Source organism: Drosophila biarmipes, chromosome 2L (genome assembly GCF_025231255.1).
Source record: "Drosophila biarmipes strain raj3 chromosome 2L, RU_DBia_V1.1, whole genome shotgun sequence".
Taxonomy (NCBI): domain Eukaryota; kingdom Metazoa; phylum Arthropoda; class Insecta; order Diptera; family Drosophilidae; genus Drosophila; species Drosophila biarmipes.
This window is the reverse complement of record NC_066612.1, coordinates 19,275,457-19,291,795: the sequence shown is the minus strand read 5'-3', so window position 1 is coordinate 19,291,795 and position 16,339 is coordinate 19,275,457. Positions and strand designations below refer to the sequence as shown.

Below are 16,339 nucleotides of genomic sequence, written 5' to 3'. Positions count from 1 at the left end.
CGCCAAAAGCAGCTGTTGTTTTTTTGCATTGGCTTTGGCTCTCAGAAATTTCGCAATTTTACCAACCAAATAAGTAATGCCCTGTGCCATGGACTTGCCCAGCACGCCCGATGAACTGGCCGCCCAGCACGGGGACAGCGCTGCCCTTAAAGAGCTGCTCAAGGACCCCAGTCGCTGGCACTCGATTCCCCTGCTAAACTACACGCCGCTGCACAAGCTGAAGGATCAGACTCTGGTGCGGTTCCGCGGCATGATCCAGGACATGATGGACCCGGAGATCTACCTGGAGCGCTACGAGCTAAAGTCCCCCGATGGCAGCAAGCGCCTGCAGGACGGAAAGTACAGGGACTGCCTGAAACTGGCCACCGGCGAGGAGATCGACTACCATGCCGAGGGTAACGTGCACGGCGAGAGGCGAACCATGTTTGTGATCTCCGTGCCGGGCCTGAATGACTGGAGCAAGGATCACGAAAAGCAATGCTGTCCACAGATCGAGCTGGTCCCTCTGGTTCAATCTCCCAGCTCGGCCAAGAAGCGCACTCTGGACGGAGGACAGGATGCCATGGAAGTGGATGGAGCTGGCGAAACAACAGTCAAGCGGCCATGTTTGAAAGATATGCAGACGGATGATGAGCCAGCGGCTGCCTCCAATCCCTCTGTTCTGGGCTCCGAGTACCTGCTCAATTCGCCACTGCCTGGTCGTCCCAGCATGGCCTGCATGGTAAAGGTTTATGAGGAGTTCGACACCTACCAGCTTAACTCACTGGTCGACTTTGTGGGCTTTCTATCTGTGGATTCCTCGCTGGATTTCGCTACGCTAGACGTAGGCGATTGTGAAAACTTAAGTGAACTGCAGGCAGCTCATCCATCGCCGTTCCTCATACCCCGCCTTCATGCCTTTGGCGTCCAGATGCTGCCGCATGCGAATCCGCTCATGGACTTAAGCCTGCGCCAGCCAACTGAGCCAAGCGAAGAGGCGTATCCATCCCAGCTGGCTGTGCACAAGGATCTGCGCATGCTTCTTAAGCTCTGCCTGTTTGACGACGATCTGGCTGCCGAATATTTGCTCTCGCACTTAATTTCCTCAGTCTACAGCCGTTCGGAGATGCAGAGCATTGGCAAGTTTGCCCTAAACCTTTGTAATATGCCCAAGGAATGCCAGGCGTACTCAACCTCTCTGTACGATATTCTGAAGCTGCTACTCCCGGCCAGCCATTATCTGCCCATGACCCTGGAGACGTTGAACACGGTTTCCTTTGCCCCTAAGTGAGTAGGATAAACGGGATTAGTTAATTCATTAAGAACATCAAATTGTTATTCTTTCAGGAAGGATTACGAAACCAACAAGCTGGTTTCCGGCGTACTTCAGTTGGCCCCCCACACGCACCTTGTGCTCGACGAGACACGCTTGCAGCAGGGCAAGCTGGAGGCCAATGGCGTTCATGCCGTCCAGCATTTGGCTCATCTGATCAACAACCAGGAACTTAAGTGCGATTTCCAGTATTACCAAATAGACTACCATGCAAACATTCCGATCCTCGTCCTCAGCGAAGGACGAAGTATGCTGCCGGTAAGGATTTCGTAAACTGATATAATTTGCAACTTACTAGGATATGTGTTTCCGGTCACACTAAAAATATTATTTTTTAGAGTGATTTCATAATGCCCATCAATGCCGATGCGAAGGCAGTGGAACTTTTCGAAGAATCTCTTAAGGCAGCCCACCACTACCTCCAACCGGCGCGCCTTCATCAGTTCCGCAAGTATTTAACCACAGCACGGATTAGCAGCTTTAGCGTCAGCGAGGAGCACACTGAAATGATCCAACAGGACTTTGTGGATATGCGCAAGGCTAATTCGAAAAGTAATGCCGATGATCTGCATGGGCTGCTGGTCCTTTCGCGGCTTCTGGGCATTGCCCGGGGAAGAGACACATTAGACAAAGAGACCTGGCAGCTGGCTACCGAGTTCGAGGCTAAGCGTCGCCAGCGCCTTCAATCCCTACCGAAAGCTGCTCTAACGCGAAACTAAGTAGGTCCCTTTTATTGAAATTAGGTTTTTTATTTGTATTATTTTAAGCTGTCAACAAAGAAATAAATCATCAAAAACATTATTCCTTTCTCAACATCAGGTGCAATTTCCTAGTCTAGTTTTTAGGATATCTGCGTATTACTCGCCCAAAAACAGATTTTTACAAGGCGCACTTTTTCTTAAATTATGGCTTACTTAAAAGTTATTGGCTTGAGTGAGCTATATAAATCCTAGTATTATAGCAAACTTATTTTATTGTGTTGTACAATATCCAAAAACCTGGATAAGTTCCTGAGTACATTTGTTAGATTTAAACCACGTTTCCATTAAAAAGAATCATGAATCTAGGTCCTCTACGACTTCATGGCCCAGATGTTCGAAGCGACCTTCGATCAACTGGCTGGCGAGACAATCTCCGCAGAGATTTAAGTGACAATAACAGCTGTTGCAACGCCACTGCGTCCTGGTCACAGAAGCCTCTTCGCATTCGGCACATTTGGCTGCCAGCAAATCGGGCTCATAGCCATTCTCGATCTGCTGCTTCTCGTCTTGAATAGAAGTTAGAAGCTTTAGGCGTAGATCCTGCTTGCGCTTGACCTCCGCAGCCAGATCAGCATCAATGTAATCTGTATCGGTCCTCGGCTCCATCTTGGGTAGTGAGGGGGCCGGCATAAGGAGCATCTCGTTGGCGGGCGATAGGACTCGCAGGTCGTCCAATGTGCAGTCATCCTCCGGCATGTGCAGCGAAATATTCTGTGCCGGAAAGAATGTTGACTTGCGTAAGTGGACCTTCGGCTTGCTCAGGCCCGCACGACGATGCTTGGGAATTCGACCGGGCACGGGCATTCCGGCATCGTGCAGCTTCTGAAAGTACTTTTGGACGCGGCTGAACACCTGCTGGGCCGTTCGGTTGCCCAAGGCCTTGGCTATCTTGCCGAAACGTCGCATTTCCACCTCCTCTGGCGGATATTGGATAAGCAGCTGCTCCAAGCGGCGCTGTTCCTCATTGGTCCACAGGCGATTGAAATTCTCCGACCGGCCTTGGCTCCTGTCCTTAATCTCTTCGGGCTGATGTGTCCATGAAGTCGCTTCCGCCGGTGCCTCATTGGGGACACTTCCTTCGCCATCGCCGATCAAAGTTGGCAACTCCGGTAGAACAACCGTGCTGATGCAATGGTCCGATATCAGAGGATCGCTGTTCCGCAGTTTGTCCAGCATCAGTTGCGGATTATCCAAGTATTCCTTTCTGGTGGCTTCCAGCTCATCGATCTGCTGATGGACCCGAATCCTTTGGGCCTGCAGCACGGCCATGGTGCGCAACAAGTTGGCATAGCACTGGTTGCCACGAAGGGCCAGGTGCTCAGTCTCAAAGTGGAACACATCCTCATCTTCCGGAGATGAGCCTTCTATTCGTTCCGACTCCATTAAACACAATGAACTCCGTGCAAACAAGAAATACGTTCAAGATTGTTTACAACAAAATAATGAATAAATACAAACATGTGTTGAGCATGGGCGTAGCGTAGAGAAGGGGTTGCATATTTTCAAAACAAAATGTAATATTTAATTGGGATATTACAAGTGCACATACTATAAAGTAAAATATTTAAGTACGCTATATCTTATATAATTTTTATTTTTTATGCAACCCCTAAAAAAAATATAAGACAACGCCAGTTAGTTAGGGATGGAACCGTAACACAACTTACAAAGCTATCGAAATTTGGCAACCTATCGATCTTAGGCCGTTATCAGCTGTTACCCGCTAAACGAAAGGAAGAAGAAGTGGCATACGTAACTTTTATTTACTAATTTAAGCCATCCTCGCGTGCTGACTGTTGCATGCAACGGAGGTGTTTGAGCAGTGTGTGATACCGATTTTTACTTATTCTGTTTTTTTTCAAAACAAAAATATAACGTAATATATACGTTTAATACCTTTTATAAATATTTGTCTGTTGTTATTGGTTAAATAAACAATCAATTACGGGTAAAGTTACTCCAAGAAAAATGGCCTCCTCCGAGGCCAAGGGTAAAAACCCTTATTCGGAGCTGAGCAACGTTAAAAGGCCGAAATTATCGCCCTTAAATAAAAAGAAAAAACCTACGGATAACAATTTAGTAGAATCGGAAAGCGAAGAAGTTGTGATGAAAGAAGTCATTGACCCTGTAAGTCATCCGAGTCCAACCAGCCAAGTAAGTGGTAAAGCTATAACGGATCCTGCTAGCAAAGAAGAGAAGAGAGAAAGTGGAAATTTGGAAAACAACGGATACTCGTACAGCAGCGCTCACAAGGGACCCTTTGTGGTCTACATAGACAAAATTGGTGAAACCAATGGCGAAAACCGACCTAGAAGAGTTCCTATAAATCCTCTTGAACTAAATGCTGTCCTGCTAAAATTAAATATTAAAGATATAATTTCAGTAAATAAGATTGGTTATGGGCGCTGCAAGGCTGAGTGCAAGTCAGCAACGGCAGCTAATAGCATCCTGTCCTCAAATCTTAAAAGTAATGGTTACGAACCTAAAATTCTTAAGCATTTCATTTTTAAAATGGGTATTATTTTTAATATTCCGACAAAATTTTCCGACTCTGAACTTAAGGAGTACATTTCTTCTCCAGTACCTATTCAAGAAATAATTCGTGTGAAGACTAAGGACCGAGACAATAAAGATATTTTTATTAACACTCCTAGGGTTAAGATTCTTTTTAAAGGTACTCAAATTCCCAACGAGATTGTCTTCCTGTACACCAAAATTAATGTTAGTCCATATGTTCCTTTTAGTCAATGTTTTCGTTGTTTTAGATTTAATCACTTTGCTCAGCATTGTAAACAAACTGAACAAAAATGCAGTAAATGTTCTCTTTCGCATTCAAGAGAACAACAATGTAATCAACTCGTTTGTGCCAACTGCAAACAAAATCACCCAGCCACCTCTCTTGAGTGCCCTGCTCGTAAGAGAGCGTACGCTATCCAGAAATGTATGACTATTGAGAATTTATCACGAAATGAAACGAAGATTAGGTACCCCTCTCTCTTCCAAATTTTAGATGAAGTCGACACCAACGACTTAACCCACTTCCCCCAGCCAACATGGCAAAGAAAATCTGCCAATCCAGTGTTACAAAATAATACCAAAATAGCTACCCAACAAATATTTGCACAAAACCCTTTTAATAAGGTTGTTAAGAACTCTCTTAACAAGAAAAACGAAGATAAAAATTCACGCGACACTATGATCAGCTGGAAAGCTGCTCTTTATGAACATGAGTACACTCCAAACGAAAAGTTTTCTCTCATTCATTCTAATCCACCTAGTTCCTCACCCTCTAGTCAACCTTTTTTAGACAATCCAGCTCTTGAAGCTGCGGAGAATAGCTTAAATCAATTAGCTTCTGAAATATCCTCATTTCTAGTCAACGAAACAACCAATTTAGTACCTGAATCAAGAAACTTTTTAGAGAATTTAAGAAACAGAATAGCACTTACAAACTCAAAAATTGATTTGTTCAAAATTAATCAACTTGTTTAATTTTGAATAATAACTTTTTTATTTATTTATTTATCTATTTACTTATTTTTCTGATTTTTTTTTTTTTTTTTTTTTTTTTTTTTTCTGTTAAATTAATTGTTTTTTATTTATTCGTTTTTCTTTTCTCTTTCATTTGTCTATCTGTTTTCATTTGAAAATAAAACATAAAGTTATATTATTTAAATGACAATAAAAATCCTACAGTATAATATTCAGAGCTTAACTGCTAATAATAACAAACAATTACTAGAATTATTCTTAGTAAACAATAACATAGACATAGCAATTTTATCAGAGATATGGATTTCCAATAATTCCATGTGTAGCTTGGCAAATTATAATTTTGTATGTAAGCCGCGTAACGATGGTTATGGAGGCGTTGGAATTTACTTAAAAAAACACATACGCTTTAAACAAATCAACTGTGATATTAGCTTAGAAGTCATTGGTATCCGTACAATTAACCTAAGAAATAATATTAATATTTTCAGTGTCTATGCTGCTCCCAGCACAGACATTAATTCTTTTCAACAAGGCTGCGATGATCTATTTACTATTGCTGCTCAATCGAGTGGTCTAACTGTCATAGGTGGTGACTTCAATGCCAAATCCAGCATTTGGGGTAATAATACTCAAGATGTCAGAGGCGGTATTTTAGAAAATTCCCTCTTACACTCCGGTTTCTTTTGCCTTAACAACGGCTCTCCAACTTACTCCCATAACCCATCCTATACTTCAACACTCGATCTCACTTTCATTAATAGTAGCAATCTTTGTTCTAACTGGTCCTCAATAAATTCTAAAATATCAAATAGCAATCATTTCCCAATCTTAATTGAAATAGACCAAATTTCTGCTTCGACTAATATTATTAAATTTAACCATAATAAAATAATCAAAGACTTTTCCAAAATTCAAATTACAACGTTAGATAGCATTTCCAACTTATCCCAAACAATACACTGTAATAATTCAATTAAAATAAATACAAACAATAGATATGTTCCAAAAAAGTATTGGGACGAGGTATGTGAAAAATTGTTTAGATTAAGAAACGCGTGCAGACAAAAATATTTTAAATCCAAACTACAATCTGATGCTATTGCCTATATTAACAGTAATAAAAAACTTAACAACTATTATTATAAAATGAGAAAAGAAAACCTCAATAAGCTAGCAGAAGACATTTCTAACCCCTCTTCTCTGAAAGATATGTGGAACAAAATCAAAAATCTTAAACTTTTTAAACAAATTAAACCGTCAAACAGTGCAATATCTGACTCAGAACATAGAGATTTTCTCAATCAAATAGCCACAGCTCCCAACACTGCGATGTGTCCTGACGTATCTTTTTCTCCTGATCTGCTTTATAGATATACCAACTCTAATTTCTCAGCGCGTGAACTTCTTGACTTCCTTAACTCTCGTAACCCAGACTCGGCTAAGGGTCTTGACAACATTTCATACAGAATGCTTCTATCTCTACCCTTAAGTCAAATAGAAAAACTGGTATCCCTGCTAAACATTACTTTAGACAATGGGTTTATTCCAGATCAGTGGCGGAAAATAAGGGTTATACCTGTTCCCAAAAAAAATCTAGACTCTTCAATTATTACCAACAACAGACCTATCTGCCTTCTAAGTGTGACTTTTAAGTGCTTAGAAGGTTTGATTAAATTGCGGATGGAAGAGTACATTAATAAAAATAAAATTCTGCCACCAAGATCCTATGCGTTCAGAAAAAACCATTCTACTGCCCAATGCATCAACGATGTAATAAATAACATAGCCAACCTAAAAGCTCGTGGTTTCCACGTTACCGCAGCGGTTTTAGACTTAAGTAAAGCCTTTGATGCCGTCAATATCCCTATTCTGGGTAGCAAATTAGTTAGTTTGGGTTTCGACCACAATCATATTTATTTCATTATAAACTTCCTTAGTAAAAGAGTTCTCACTATGGGTACTGCAGAGATAACTGTAAACAAAGGAGTTAGTCAAGGTAGTTGTCTGAGTCCAATCCTCTTTAATTTATATACAGCTGAGCTTCACAGCTTAAGTAATGACCATGACAGTATTCTGTTCCAGTACGCTGACGACTTCTTTCTAGTCTGTTATGACAAAGTCTTTTCGATGGCTGAAGAGAAATTAGAACAAAAAGTAAATAGGTTTATGGAACTGTGCAATATTAATAATCTTACTTTTAATCCAGACAAATCAGCCACCATTCATTTTAATCTAAGAAAAAAACCTTTAAGTATCTTGTGCAATAATATTATTTTAAAAAATGTAAATAGTATAAATTATTTAGGTAGAGTCATAAGTTCAAACAACTCGTCTGTTCAGCATGTAAATAAAACGATCTCTAAATCGAATCAAACGAATATGTTTATTCAAATGCTCAGTGGTTGCCGCTTCGGAGTACATCCAAGCAAGTCACTACTCTTTTATAAAGCATTTATTAGAACTAGATATGAATACGCCTGCTCCTCTTTTTCAAACATATCAAAATCAGTACAAAACAATATAAATAAGCATGCTAATTTCCACCTTAGAAAGGCCTTAGGACTTATTAAATCGACTCCAATTAATATTATTTATAATCTTGCAGCTGAACTTCCTCCAGCTTATAGGATTAAATTCGCTACAGCGAAGGAGTTGGCCAAAACGTTCGCTCATGGACTACCATCTGCGTCGCTTCTGTCAAACTCCTTTGTAGCCAAAAATACTAGTTACAGTAGAATTTATGCTGAATTTAAAAATATCCTGGATAGTATTGCTCCTATTTGTCCTTACTCTCTGTCCACACGCAAGATTTCAGTTGACACAAATTTCCTTAAAGGTACTTGTACAAATAAAAAAATGGCAAACGAGACTATAATTCTCTCTTTATTTAAAGAAAAAATAAGAAGTTTAACCTCAAAAAATATGGAAATCATCTTCACGGATGGTTCTGTGTCGGAAAATTTTACAGGAGGTGCCTTTGTCCACTTAAATTCCAATTCGATAAAAAGTTTCTACACCGACAAAAAACTATCGTCGCTGACTGCTGAACTCACAGCCCTAGAAAAAGCCATTGACTTCGGTATTTCAAAAAAGTTCTCCAAAATAGCAATTTTAACTGACAGTCTTGGTGCCATCCAGACAATAAAGAACACGAACTCCAAAAACTGCATCTCTCAATGCATTCTGAAAAAAGTCATAAACAACCCAACCCTGCTATCCATAGAATTTCACCACATTCCAAGCCATTCCAATATTTGGGAAAACGATCTCGCAGATACAGCGGCTAAAAATGCTAAAATTAACGGCTCTTTCGCACCCGTCAGATGGACCCTTAAGGACGCAATCAATCATATGTTCGCGCAAATAAAACAAGACTGGGAGCGTGAATACAGTCTGTTCTCATTAGAGCGTAACAAGGGTTACTCTCTCCTCTCACCATATACCACTTCCAAGCCTTGGTTTAAAAACAAAGAACACCTATTCAACCGTATAGAAACGAAGACTCTAAACAGAATCTTAAGCGGACATGCTTTTGACAAATACACACTTTCCAAAATGAAAGTCTACGATAACGCCCTATGCGATTCGTGTAACGTTAATGAAGACATTTCGCATATTTTGTTAAATTGCTCAAAATATACACCAACAAGACAAAATTATCCAACACTACTTAAATATAACGATATCTATCGTTTACTTGGAAATGAACCAATTGAAAATTGGACATCGATTACCAGTTTCATTCGAGCTGCTAATATTAATATCTAATACAACACACTCCACACTGCTCATTTAACACACTATAACACCATCCACGCTTATACCAACTCACAAAATCTCAAAATTAAAATTTCTCACACATATTGATAACATTTTCATCGCTTATCGTTCATCGTCATCGCTCATCGTTCATTGTCATCATAACATCACCAGAAACTACTGCACGATATTTACATAGCTGTCCATTAAATTTTGTTTTTCTTGAAATTTAATTTCATACATTGGCAGTGGCGTTAACCCGTTCCAACGGGGCGGCCAAATAATTCTTCCCTCTTCACGGAAGGAAGTAACTTAATATTTAAAAAAAAAAAAAAATAATTTAAGCCATGAAAGTTCCAACCCTTCGCCCACTCCTTTGGCTTACAGCAAAGGTGAAATCAAGAATAATTTGACTAATCTAACCCTAATCCGAATCCCTTGCCAACTAACAGCGCACGGCGGTCACAAGCACAGGCAACCAGGTGCGAATTGTGGAGGTGGGTCCACGAGATGGTCTCCAGAACGAGCCCAAACTGCTGCCGGCAACCACCAAAATCGAGCTGATCAATCAATTGTCCGAGACTGGACTGCGGACCATAGAGGCCACCAGCTTTGTGAGCGCCAAATGGGTGCCCCAAATGGGGGACAATGCGGAGGTCCTGAGAGGCATCCGAAAGGTGGCCGGAATCAGCTATCCAGTGCTTACGCCAAACCTTAAAGGTTTCGAGAGCGCCCTAGAGGCGGGAGCCGAGGAGGTGGCTGTCTTTGGAGCCGCATCGGATGCGTTTTCTCTGAAGAACGTCAATTGCACCGCAGCAGAGGCTATTGAACGCTTCAAGCCTGTGCTGAAGGCAGCCGAAAAGCACGGTGTTCGTGTCCGTGGCTATGTATCCACTGTTGTCGGCTGCCCGTACGAGGGAGCCGTTGAGCCAAGAGCCGTGGTCAAAGTGGTGGAAGCACTGCATCAAATGGGTTGCTACGAAATCTCCCTGGGCGATACCATCGGCGTCGGTACGCCGGGCTCAATGCGTCGTATGCTGGACGAAGTATCCAAGGCCGTTCCAGCCAAGAATCTGGCCGTGCACTGCCACGACACTTACGGCCAAGCACTGAGCAATATTCTAGTCTCCCTGGACTACGGTATTCGGGTGGTGGACTCCTCGGTTTCTGGCCTGGGTGGATGCCCCTACGCCAAGGGAGCATCCGGAAATGCAGCCACTGAGGATGTGGTTTACATGCTGCAAGGCATTGGTCTCGATACGGGTGTCAGTCTGGACAAACTTATTCAAGTCGGCCGTTACATTTGCAACGAACTGGACAGGCCATCCGAGTCCAAGGTCAATCGTGCCTGGAAAGGACCTCAGCCACGAACTCAGTGATTTGGTCCTGGATTCTGATACCTCTCACGAAACGAAAACGAAGGCATTTACTAGCACTAGTTATACAATACATTTATTATCGTTGCAATATTAAGAGAGAGTGGTTTATTTCTAAGGGCCCTAAAATTTCTGGGCATCTCTTATCGTATACAAGGAGACGTCCCCTGAGGCGAGCGACAAATCAGCCAGGCTGTGATTGGCGCGGCGTGGGATGTGCGATGAGGACGGGTTGCGGGTGGCCTCGCCAGGCATTTTCATTTTGCCATCGTGACGCAGGACAGTGGGTTCCACGGCCGAGTTAAGGTATTTCTGTATCTGCGGAACCTTGGGCATGGGCACAGGAGTACGTTCATCCACAACCTGTCGATAGAAAGCAATTTGATTTAACAACAGAGGAAATTCGATGGATACGAATTAAAACTAGGTTGTTATTTCAACTTATTAAGTTTTACTTACGTGCTTTATCTCCGAAGATATGTAAGCCTTTTTGGGAAGCAGGTGAGCGGTCGAATCGATGCCCTTAATCCCTGGCCCCTGCTCCCCAACCGCCGTGGAGGTTCCGGTGTTCGTGGTGAAGAGCGACTTCGGCTGACACAAACGGGATTCCTGCTCCAGCTCACTGATGGCCAGGGTAGTTAACATGTCGTTACTGATTGGACGGAAAGTACTCATCAGTGGAGCAGTGCCAGACTTCTGGGTGTAGGTGCGAATAGGACTGACAATATTGGCGTAGGGCTGCTTTATCTGCTGTTGACGGCGCTGTGGAATGCCCGTGTTTGCACTAAAGAACTTCTTCCGGGTCCACTCCATGCTGAGGTCGATCTTGGGCGGTTGTCTACCCTTGCTGGGCGAAGGCGCATCTGTGTGGGGCTTGTTAGAGGCGCGCAGCGGCAATGATGGCTGCAAAAAAGCTACAGCCGGCGGTTTCGGGGTTTGCTTCGGTGAAATCAAAAACGTATTCTGTTTGGCAAGAACTGGGCTTTCAGGCTTAGCTGTGGCGGGGACTGAAGCTCCACCAGCCATATACTCCATGCCCTTTTGCATCATGTATTGCATTTCCTCCATGGTATCATTGAAATGCATCGAGTTTTCTTTGTTCTCAGGACTCTGTTCCGCTTGATCAGGTTCTGTTACATCTTTGACGTGTACTGATGACACACGAGAGGTGTCTTCTAATTTTACTTCTGATATAAGCTGCACCTCCTCATCATCAGACGAGGACAACTCGATTATTGTATCCTCGACATCATCCAACTGCTCCCCCTCCTCCTCCTCCTGCTGTTCTTCTTGCTCATTTGGGAGCGAAGCCAGCTCCCGTAGACTGCCATGAAGATCGCTTAGTAGATCCAGCTCTTCTCCCTTGGACATTCCTGGAGGCTTGGCCTTGGCAATTGCCGCGTAGAACAGGTCATCGACGTTCAAAAGGGTTCCACTAAGAGAACTATCCGTTGCAGTTTCGTAACAACTGGAGGCATTTGTCTTCAGGGTGCGAGCGCTTTGGAAGCTTACATGGGAAGACACATCCGACTCCAGCTCATTGTCCTCGATGATGGTCGAGGGGCGGAGCAGGCCCACCATTTTGACAGGCGAAACCCTGGCCTTGTGCTCCAAACCGGACGCAGAGGCAGTCTCATCGAGCGCGGCCAGAGTGTTGTCCCAGAAACGGGAGGGTGCTTCCACATCCTCCAGCTGGGTGCACTCCACACCTTTGACGGGACTCTCGTTCTCCAGCAGGTCGTCTTCGGTGCCCACCGCCTCGAGCATGCGACGCAGTGCATCGATCTCCTTCTGATCATCGGTGCTGCGATCCTTCGCCCTGGACATCACCTGGCTTCGGTCCTCGCTGTGCAGGTACTGAAACAGAGTGCTGTCCGGGTCGGAGCCCGTCTTGTCGCACATTCGCTCGAAGGCACTGAAGCTGTCATCGCCATCGCACAAGTGATCCATGGGGGCCCCCTCGTACATGGTATCGTCGCTGAGACTGATGGTCTTATGGCTGACGGGATTGGCAGGCGGAACTTTCTTCGCTCTGGCCTCCAGTGGCCTCCTGAGATCCTCATCGACCTCCAGACTGTAGCGCATATCCTTGGATTCGTCCATCTTTAGAGGTTTCTTCGGCAAGCTGAAAGTTGGAACTGTAATTCTCTCGAATAGCACTAGTATTTACTTTATTGTCGGGCTATTTGTTTATCATTTTTGACATGCAAGCATTCAAAAGGGGGTCTATGCAAACTGAAGTGGCTATGGAATCAAACACTAGTGCAACACTATCCAAGAGAAGGGTTTGAATGACTTATTTACCGCTCGGTCATGAGAAACTGACGCAGTTTCTGACGCCATTCCTCGGTGTTTTGGAATTTCTTGCCCGACATAGCGTTCTCTCTATGCCTCGGGCTCAGATGGCGTGTGTGCGTGTGTCCTGGGCGCACGACTCCAGTGGAAATGTTTGTTCAATTGCGAATTGCCTATAGTTCAAAGCGTTTAGAGTTCGTTCCAGTTAATCACCTACCTTGCGGCGATAATGTCGGCGTCAGACTCAATTTTTATTCAATGTATTCTTTAATTTTTATGCACTCTCAATGCTGATATCAAATTTTTCACAACACGCTCGTTTCCTAGCGATCGACGCGCCTTGACAGTCGTTTTTTTCAAACGCCTGATTAGTGTGACCGTATTCGAACATCTTTCTCTTTGGGGTATTCGTAGAGTATTGAACACAAACGATTGTACAATGTATAAACTAAAATAAAAAAATTAAAAAACCAAAAAGAGTTTTGAATAAATTATTTCATGTAAAACAGATAGAATCTATCTGATGGAAAGACATTGACAAAACCCTATTTAACAGCTTTTGAACTGAATCAGTGAAGTATATGGTTAAGCATTTTGTAATTAATATTAAGTATTACTTTAAAACACCATTAAAAAACAAGTGAAAAACTATAATGTTCAATAATGAGCATGGCTTATCTGTTATTTTAATAAGTAGATTTATGTTTAATATTAAAAGGATCAAATGCTTTTTAAAAATTAAAAACACAAAATGGAGTTAGGCAGAATATATTTAATACCTGCCTTAACCGGCTGGCAAGTATTAATCAATTTTAAGAACTTAACTTGTATAAAACATAAGTGTTTAAAAAGGGTTTTCTTCCACGAACTCTATTTACAATTAAAATTAAATTTAAAAATAGGTTACTAATAATAGCAGTATATTTTGAAGGTCCAATCGGCCGACTGCGGTCACACTAGAGGCTATGCAATTAGAAATGCCGGTGAGGTAAAAGATAACAAACAGAGTGCGTTCGGGGAAACTTCTTACATTAAGTTAAAAATTCGTAGTAGGGCGACAGCACAAAATGAACGCACTTCGTCAGACGATATCCCTGGTATCGCTGGGCACCTTCCAACTGGTCCGCCGGACGAGGGGCCAGCATGTCCAAGGCTTTCTGCTCGGCACCGGACTGGGTTTGGCCAGCTTTTCGGCGGTCACGTACGCACATTCCGCCGAGGCGGTCAACCCAAAGGTCAAGGGGGTGCAGCTGGACACCTCGCGGTTCATGGCCGAGCCCATCACGGATTCCAAGGCCCTGCTGGAGGACAAGGAGAACATGCGGCATCGCATGGAGCTGCTGATCATGGAGATCCAGGCGGAGTTCTGCCGCGCCCTGGAGGCGGAGGAGAACTGCGGCCAGAAGTTCAAGGTAGACCGTTGGGAGCGGCCTGAGGGCGGTGGCGGCATCACGTGCGTCCTGCAGGATGGCGATGTCTTCGAGAAGGCGGGCGTAAATATTTCCGTGGTCACCGGCTCCCTGCCCCCGGCTGCAGTGCAGCAAATGCGGGCGCGCGGCAAGAACCTGAAAGAGGGTGCAGCCCTGCCATTCTTTGCCAGCGGCGTAAGTGCCGTGATCCATCCCAGAAATCCTCATGTACCCACCATCCACTTTAACTACCGCTACTTCGAGGTGGAGACGGCCAAGGGTGAGAAACAGTGGTGGTTTGGCGGCGGCACTGATCTGACGCCTTACTACCTCTGTGAGAAGGACGCCTGCCACTTCCACCAGACGCTGAAGTCCGCCTGCGACGAGCACGATGCCACCTACTATCCGCGCTTCAAGAAGTGGTGCGACGACTACTTCCGCATCAAGCACCGCAACGAGAGCCGCGGCATCGGGGGCATCTTCTTCGACGACATCGATTCGCCCAACCAGGAGGCGGCCTTCAACTTTGTGTCCAGCTGCGCCCGTGCTGTGATCCCCTCGTACATGCCGCTGGTGCGGAAGCACAAGAACCAGGAGTATGGCAATAACGAGCGACAGTGGCAACTGTTGCGCCGCGGACGCTACGTGGAGTTCAACCTGATCTACGATCGCGGCACCAAGTTCGGGCTATACACCCCCGGAGCCCGGTACGAGAGCATCCTTATGTCCCTGCCCCTGCACGCCCGTTGGGAGTACATGCACGAGCCCAACTCTAAGACCGAGGAGGGCAAGCTAATGAAGGTCCTGAAGAACCCCAAGGATTGGGTCTAAGCCAGGGCTCAGTTTTTAATTATTCATAAGCGGGAATCGGTGCCTTTCACACTCTTTTTAAACCTCCATGTGTATATATTATAATCGTTGTTGCAAATAAACATGACAGATTGTTAATGTTTCGTTAAGACGACATAACTATTTATTCCTAATCGAACATACATACGTTTTCAAATTAAATAAAGCAGAAAGTTGATCATTTATTTTATTTCTAATAGAACATATAGTTACTCCCAAAAACATAAACAAATATGAATAATTTTAACTGGCTTATGGGAAAAGTGATAAGATTTTGTAAATGCTATCAGTACTTAAGCGGTTCTTCGTGGTATAGCTGTATTGTGTTGTTCTTACTATATGGCAGTTTTATTTACCAAGTAAAGGGATCACACCCCACATCATACATGCTAAACTGCTATGATGATATTTTCCGGATAACATTTTCCTTAATACAAATTTTTGAAAGGTAAAATAGTGGCTATCATGTAAAGTCGGCATTAGGAGCAATTACATAAGATAATAAAAAATAGTAGGGTGTACCAATGATACAAACTAACCAAAAACATTAATTGAAAAAAATAGTTTGCAACAAAAAAAATTTTAAAATTAATTGAAGTTATTTAAGCTTGTTAAACAGTTTTTTAATTGAAATTTTTGTTGTACAAAAATGTATTTTTTTTAACTTTGAGTAAAGGGTAAAAATGTTTGTGTGTATACCTTAATGTTTTGTAGACTACTGTACCTCTAAAAACCTAACCGCTTTATAGTATACATACACAATAACCATGTAGCTCAGAGGGCTCAAACATACATGGCGTGGCACGAGCTACCAGTTTTGAGGTTATAGTTACTTCTATGCACTTTTCCCCTAGAAGGTTCCACAAATGACGTCACTTACATTACTCGAACATTGAGGTTATGTTTTCCCAGACTCTGCAGAATCGCCGGTGTACATACGATGTACATTCGTACTTTTCCCGCAAATTCGGTGAGCCCCGCTGTGTATGTATACCAATTTGCACGCACACACGCGCACTCAGCCCAGTCCTGCCCGCACTGCAGATGCATATGCCTGCGAGTGTGTGTGTGTGCGGCAGAGGG

General features: G+C 43.4%; 5 protein-coding genes and 1 long non-coding RNA gene across 9 annotated transcripts; 3 read left to right on the top strand and 3 right to left on the bottom strand.

Moving 5' to 3' along the window:
- The first annotated feature begins 3 nt into the window (after nucleotides 1-3).
- LOC108034330 (mini-chromosome maintenance complex-binding protein) lies at nucleotides 4-2,113 on the top strand. The gene is made up of 3 exons (XM_017109207.3): nucleotides 4-1,266; nucleotides 1,327-1,570; nucleotides 1,651-2,113. Exons 1-3 carry the CDS (start codon nucleotides 77-79, stop codon nucleotides 2,029-2,031), a joined length of 1,815 nt encoding a protein of 604 aa, XP_016964696.1. The 5' UTR covers nucleotides 4-76; the 3' UTR covers nucleotides 2,032-2,113.
- LOC108033375 (ZZ-type zinc finger-containing protein 3) lies at nucleotides 2,048-3,611 on the bottom strand. The gene has a single exon (XM_017107693.3). It carries the CDS (start codon nucleotides 3,454-3,456, stop codon nucleotides 2,368-2,370), a length of 1,089 nt encoding a protein of 362 aa, XP_016963182.1. The 5' UTR covers nucleotides 3,457-3,611; the 3' UTR covers nucleotides 2,048-2,367.
- Nucleotides 3,612-3,788: 177 nt separating this feature from the next.
- Nucleotides 3,789-10,800, top strand: LOC108034075 (hydroxymethylglutaryl-CoA lyase, mitochondrial). 3 transcript variants are annotated; one of them, XM_017108836.3, is made up of 3 exons: nucleotides 3,789-3,853; nucleotides 9,677-9,719; nucleotides 9,780-10,800. In XM_017108836.3, coding segments are annotated over exons 1-3 (972 nt in total). In that variant the 5' UTR covers nucleotides 3,789-3,851; the 3' UTR covers nucleotides 10,707-10,800. The 3 variants fall into 3 exon arrangements, with proteins under 3 accessions (XP_016964325.1, XP_050741527.1, XP_050741528.1); XM_050885570.1 differs by lacking the exon at nucleotides 3,789-3,853 and adding an exon at nucleotides 3,862-4,021 and having other exon boundaries at nucleotides 9,577-9,719; XM_050885571.1 differs by lacking the exon at nucleotides 3,789-3,853 and adding an exon at nucleotides 3,878-3,895 and having other exon boundaries at nucleotides 9,577-9,719.
- On the bottom strand, nucleotides 7,464-8,391 carry LOC108030155 (uncharacterized). The gene is made up of 2 exons (XR_001768481.3): nucleotides 7,764-8,391; nucleotides 7,464-7,699 (listed from the first exon to the last, which is right to left on the bottom strand). It is a non-coding gene; the product is annotated as an uncharacterized LOC108030155 (long non-coding RNA).
- Nucleotides 10,753-13,379, bottom strand: LOC108034074 (uncharacterized). Of its 2 annotated transcripts, none has more exons than XM_017108835.3 (3): nucleotides 13,216-13,379; nucleotides 11,163-12,828; nucleotides 10,753-11,066 (listed from the first exon to the last, which is right to left on the bottom strand). In XM_017108835.3, the coding sequence occupies exons 2-3, from the start codon at nucleotides 12,804-12,806 to the stop codon at nucleotides 10,827-10,829; spliced, it is 1,884 nt and encodes a 627-aa protein (XP_016964324.1). In that variant the 5' UTR covers nucleotides 12,807-12,828; nucleotides 13,216-13,379; the 3' UTR covers nucleotides 10,753-10,826. The 2 variants fall into 2 exon arrangements, with proteins under 2 accessions (XP_016964324.1, XP_016964323.1); XM_017108834.3 differs by having other exon boundaries at nucleotides 13,008-13,361.
- Nucleotides 13,380-13,954: 575 nt separating this feature from the next.
- On the top strand, nucleotides 13,955-15,441 carry LOC108034307 (oxygen-dependent coproporphyrinogen-III oxidase). Its single transcript, XM_017109177.3, has one exon. It carries the CDS (start codon nucleotides 14,066-14,068, stop codon nucleotides 15,236-15,238), a length of 1,173 nt encoding a protein of 390 aa, XP_016964666.1. The 5' UTR covers nucleotides 13,955-14,065; the 3' UTR covers nucleotides 15,239-15,441.
- The last annotated feature ends 898 nt before the right edge of the window (nucleotides 15,442-16,339 follow it).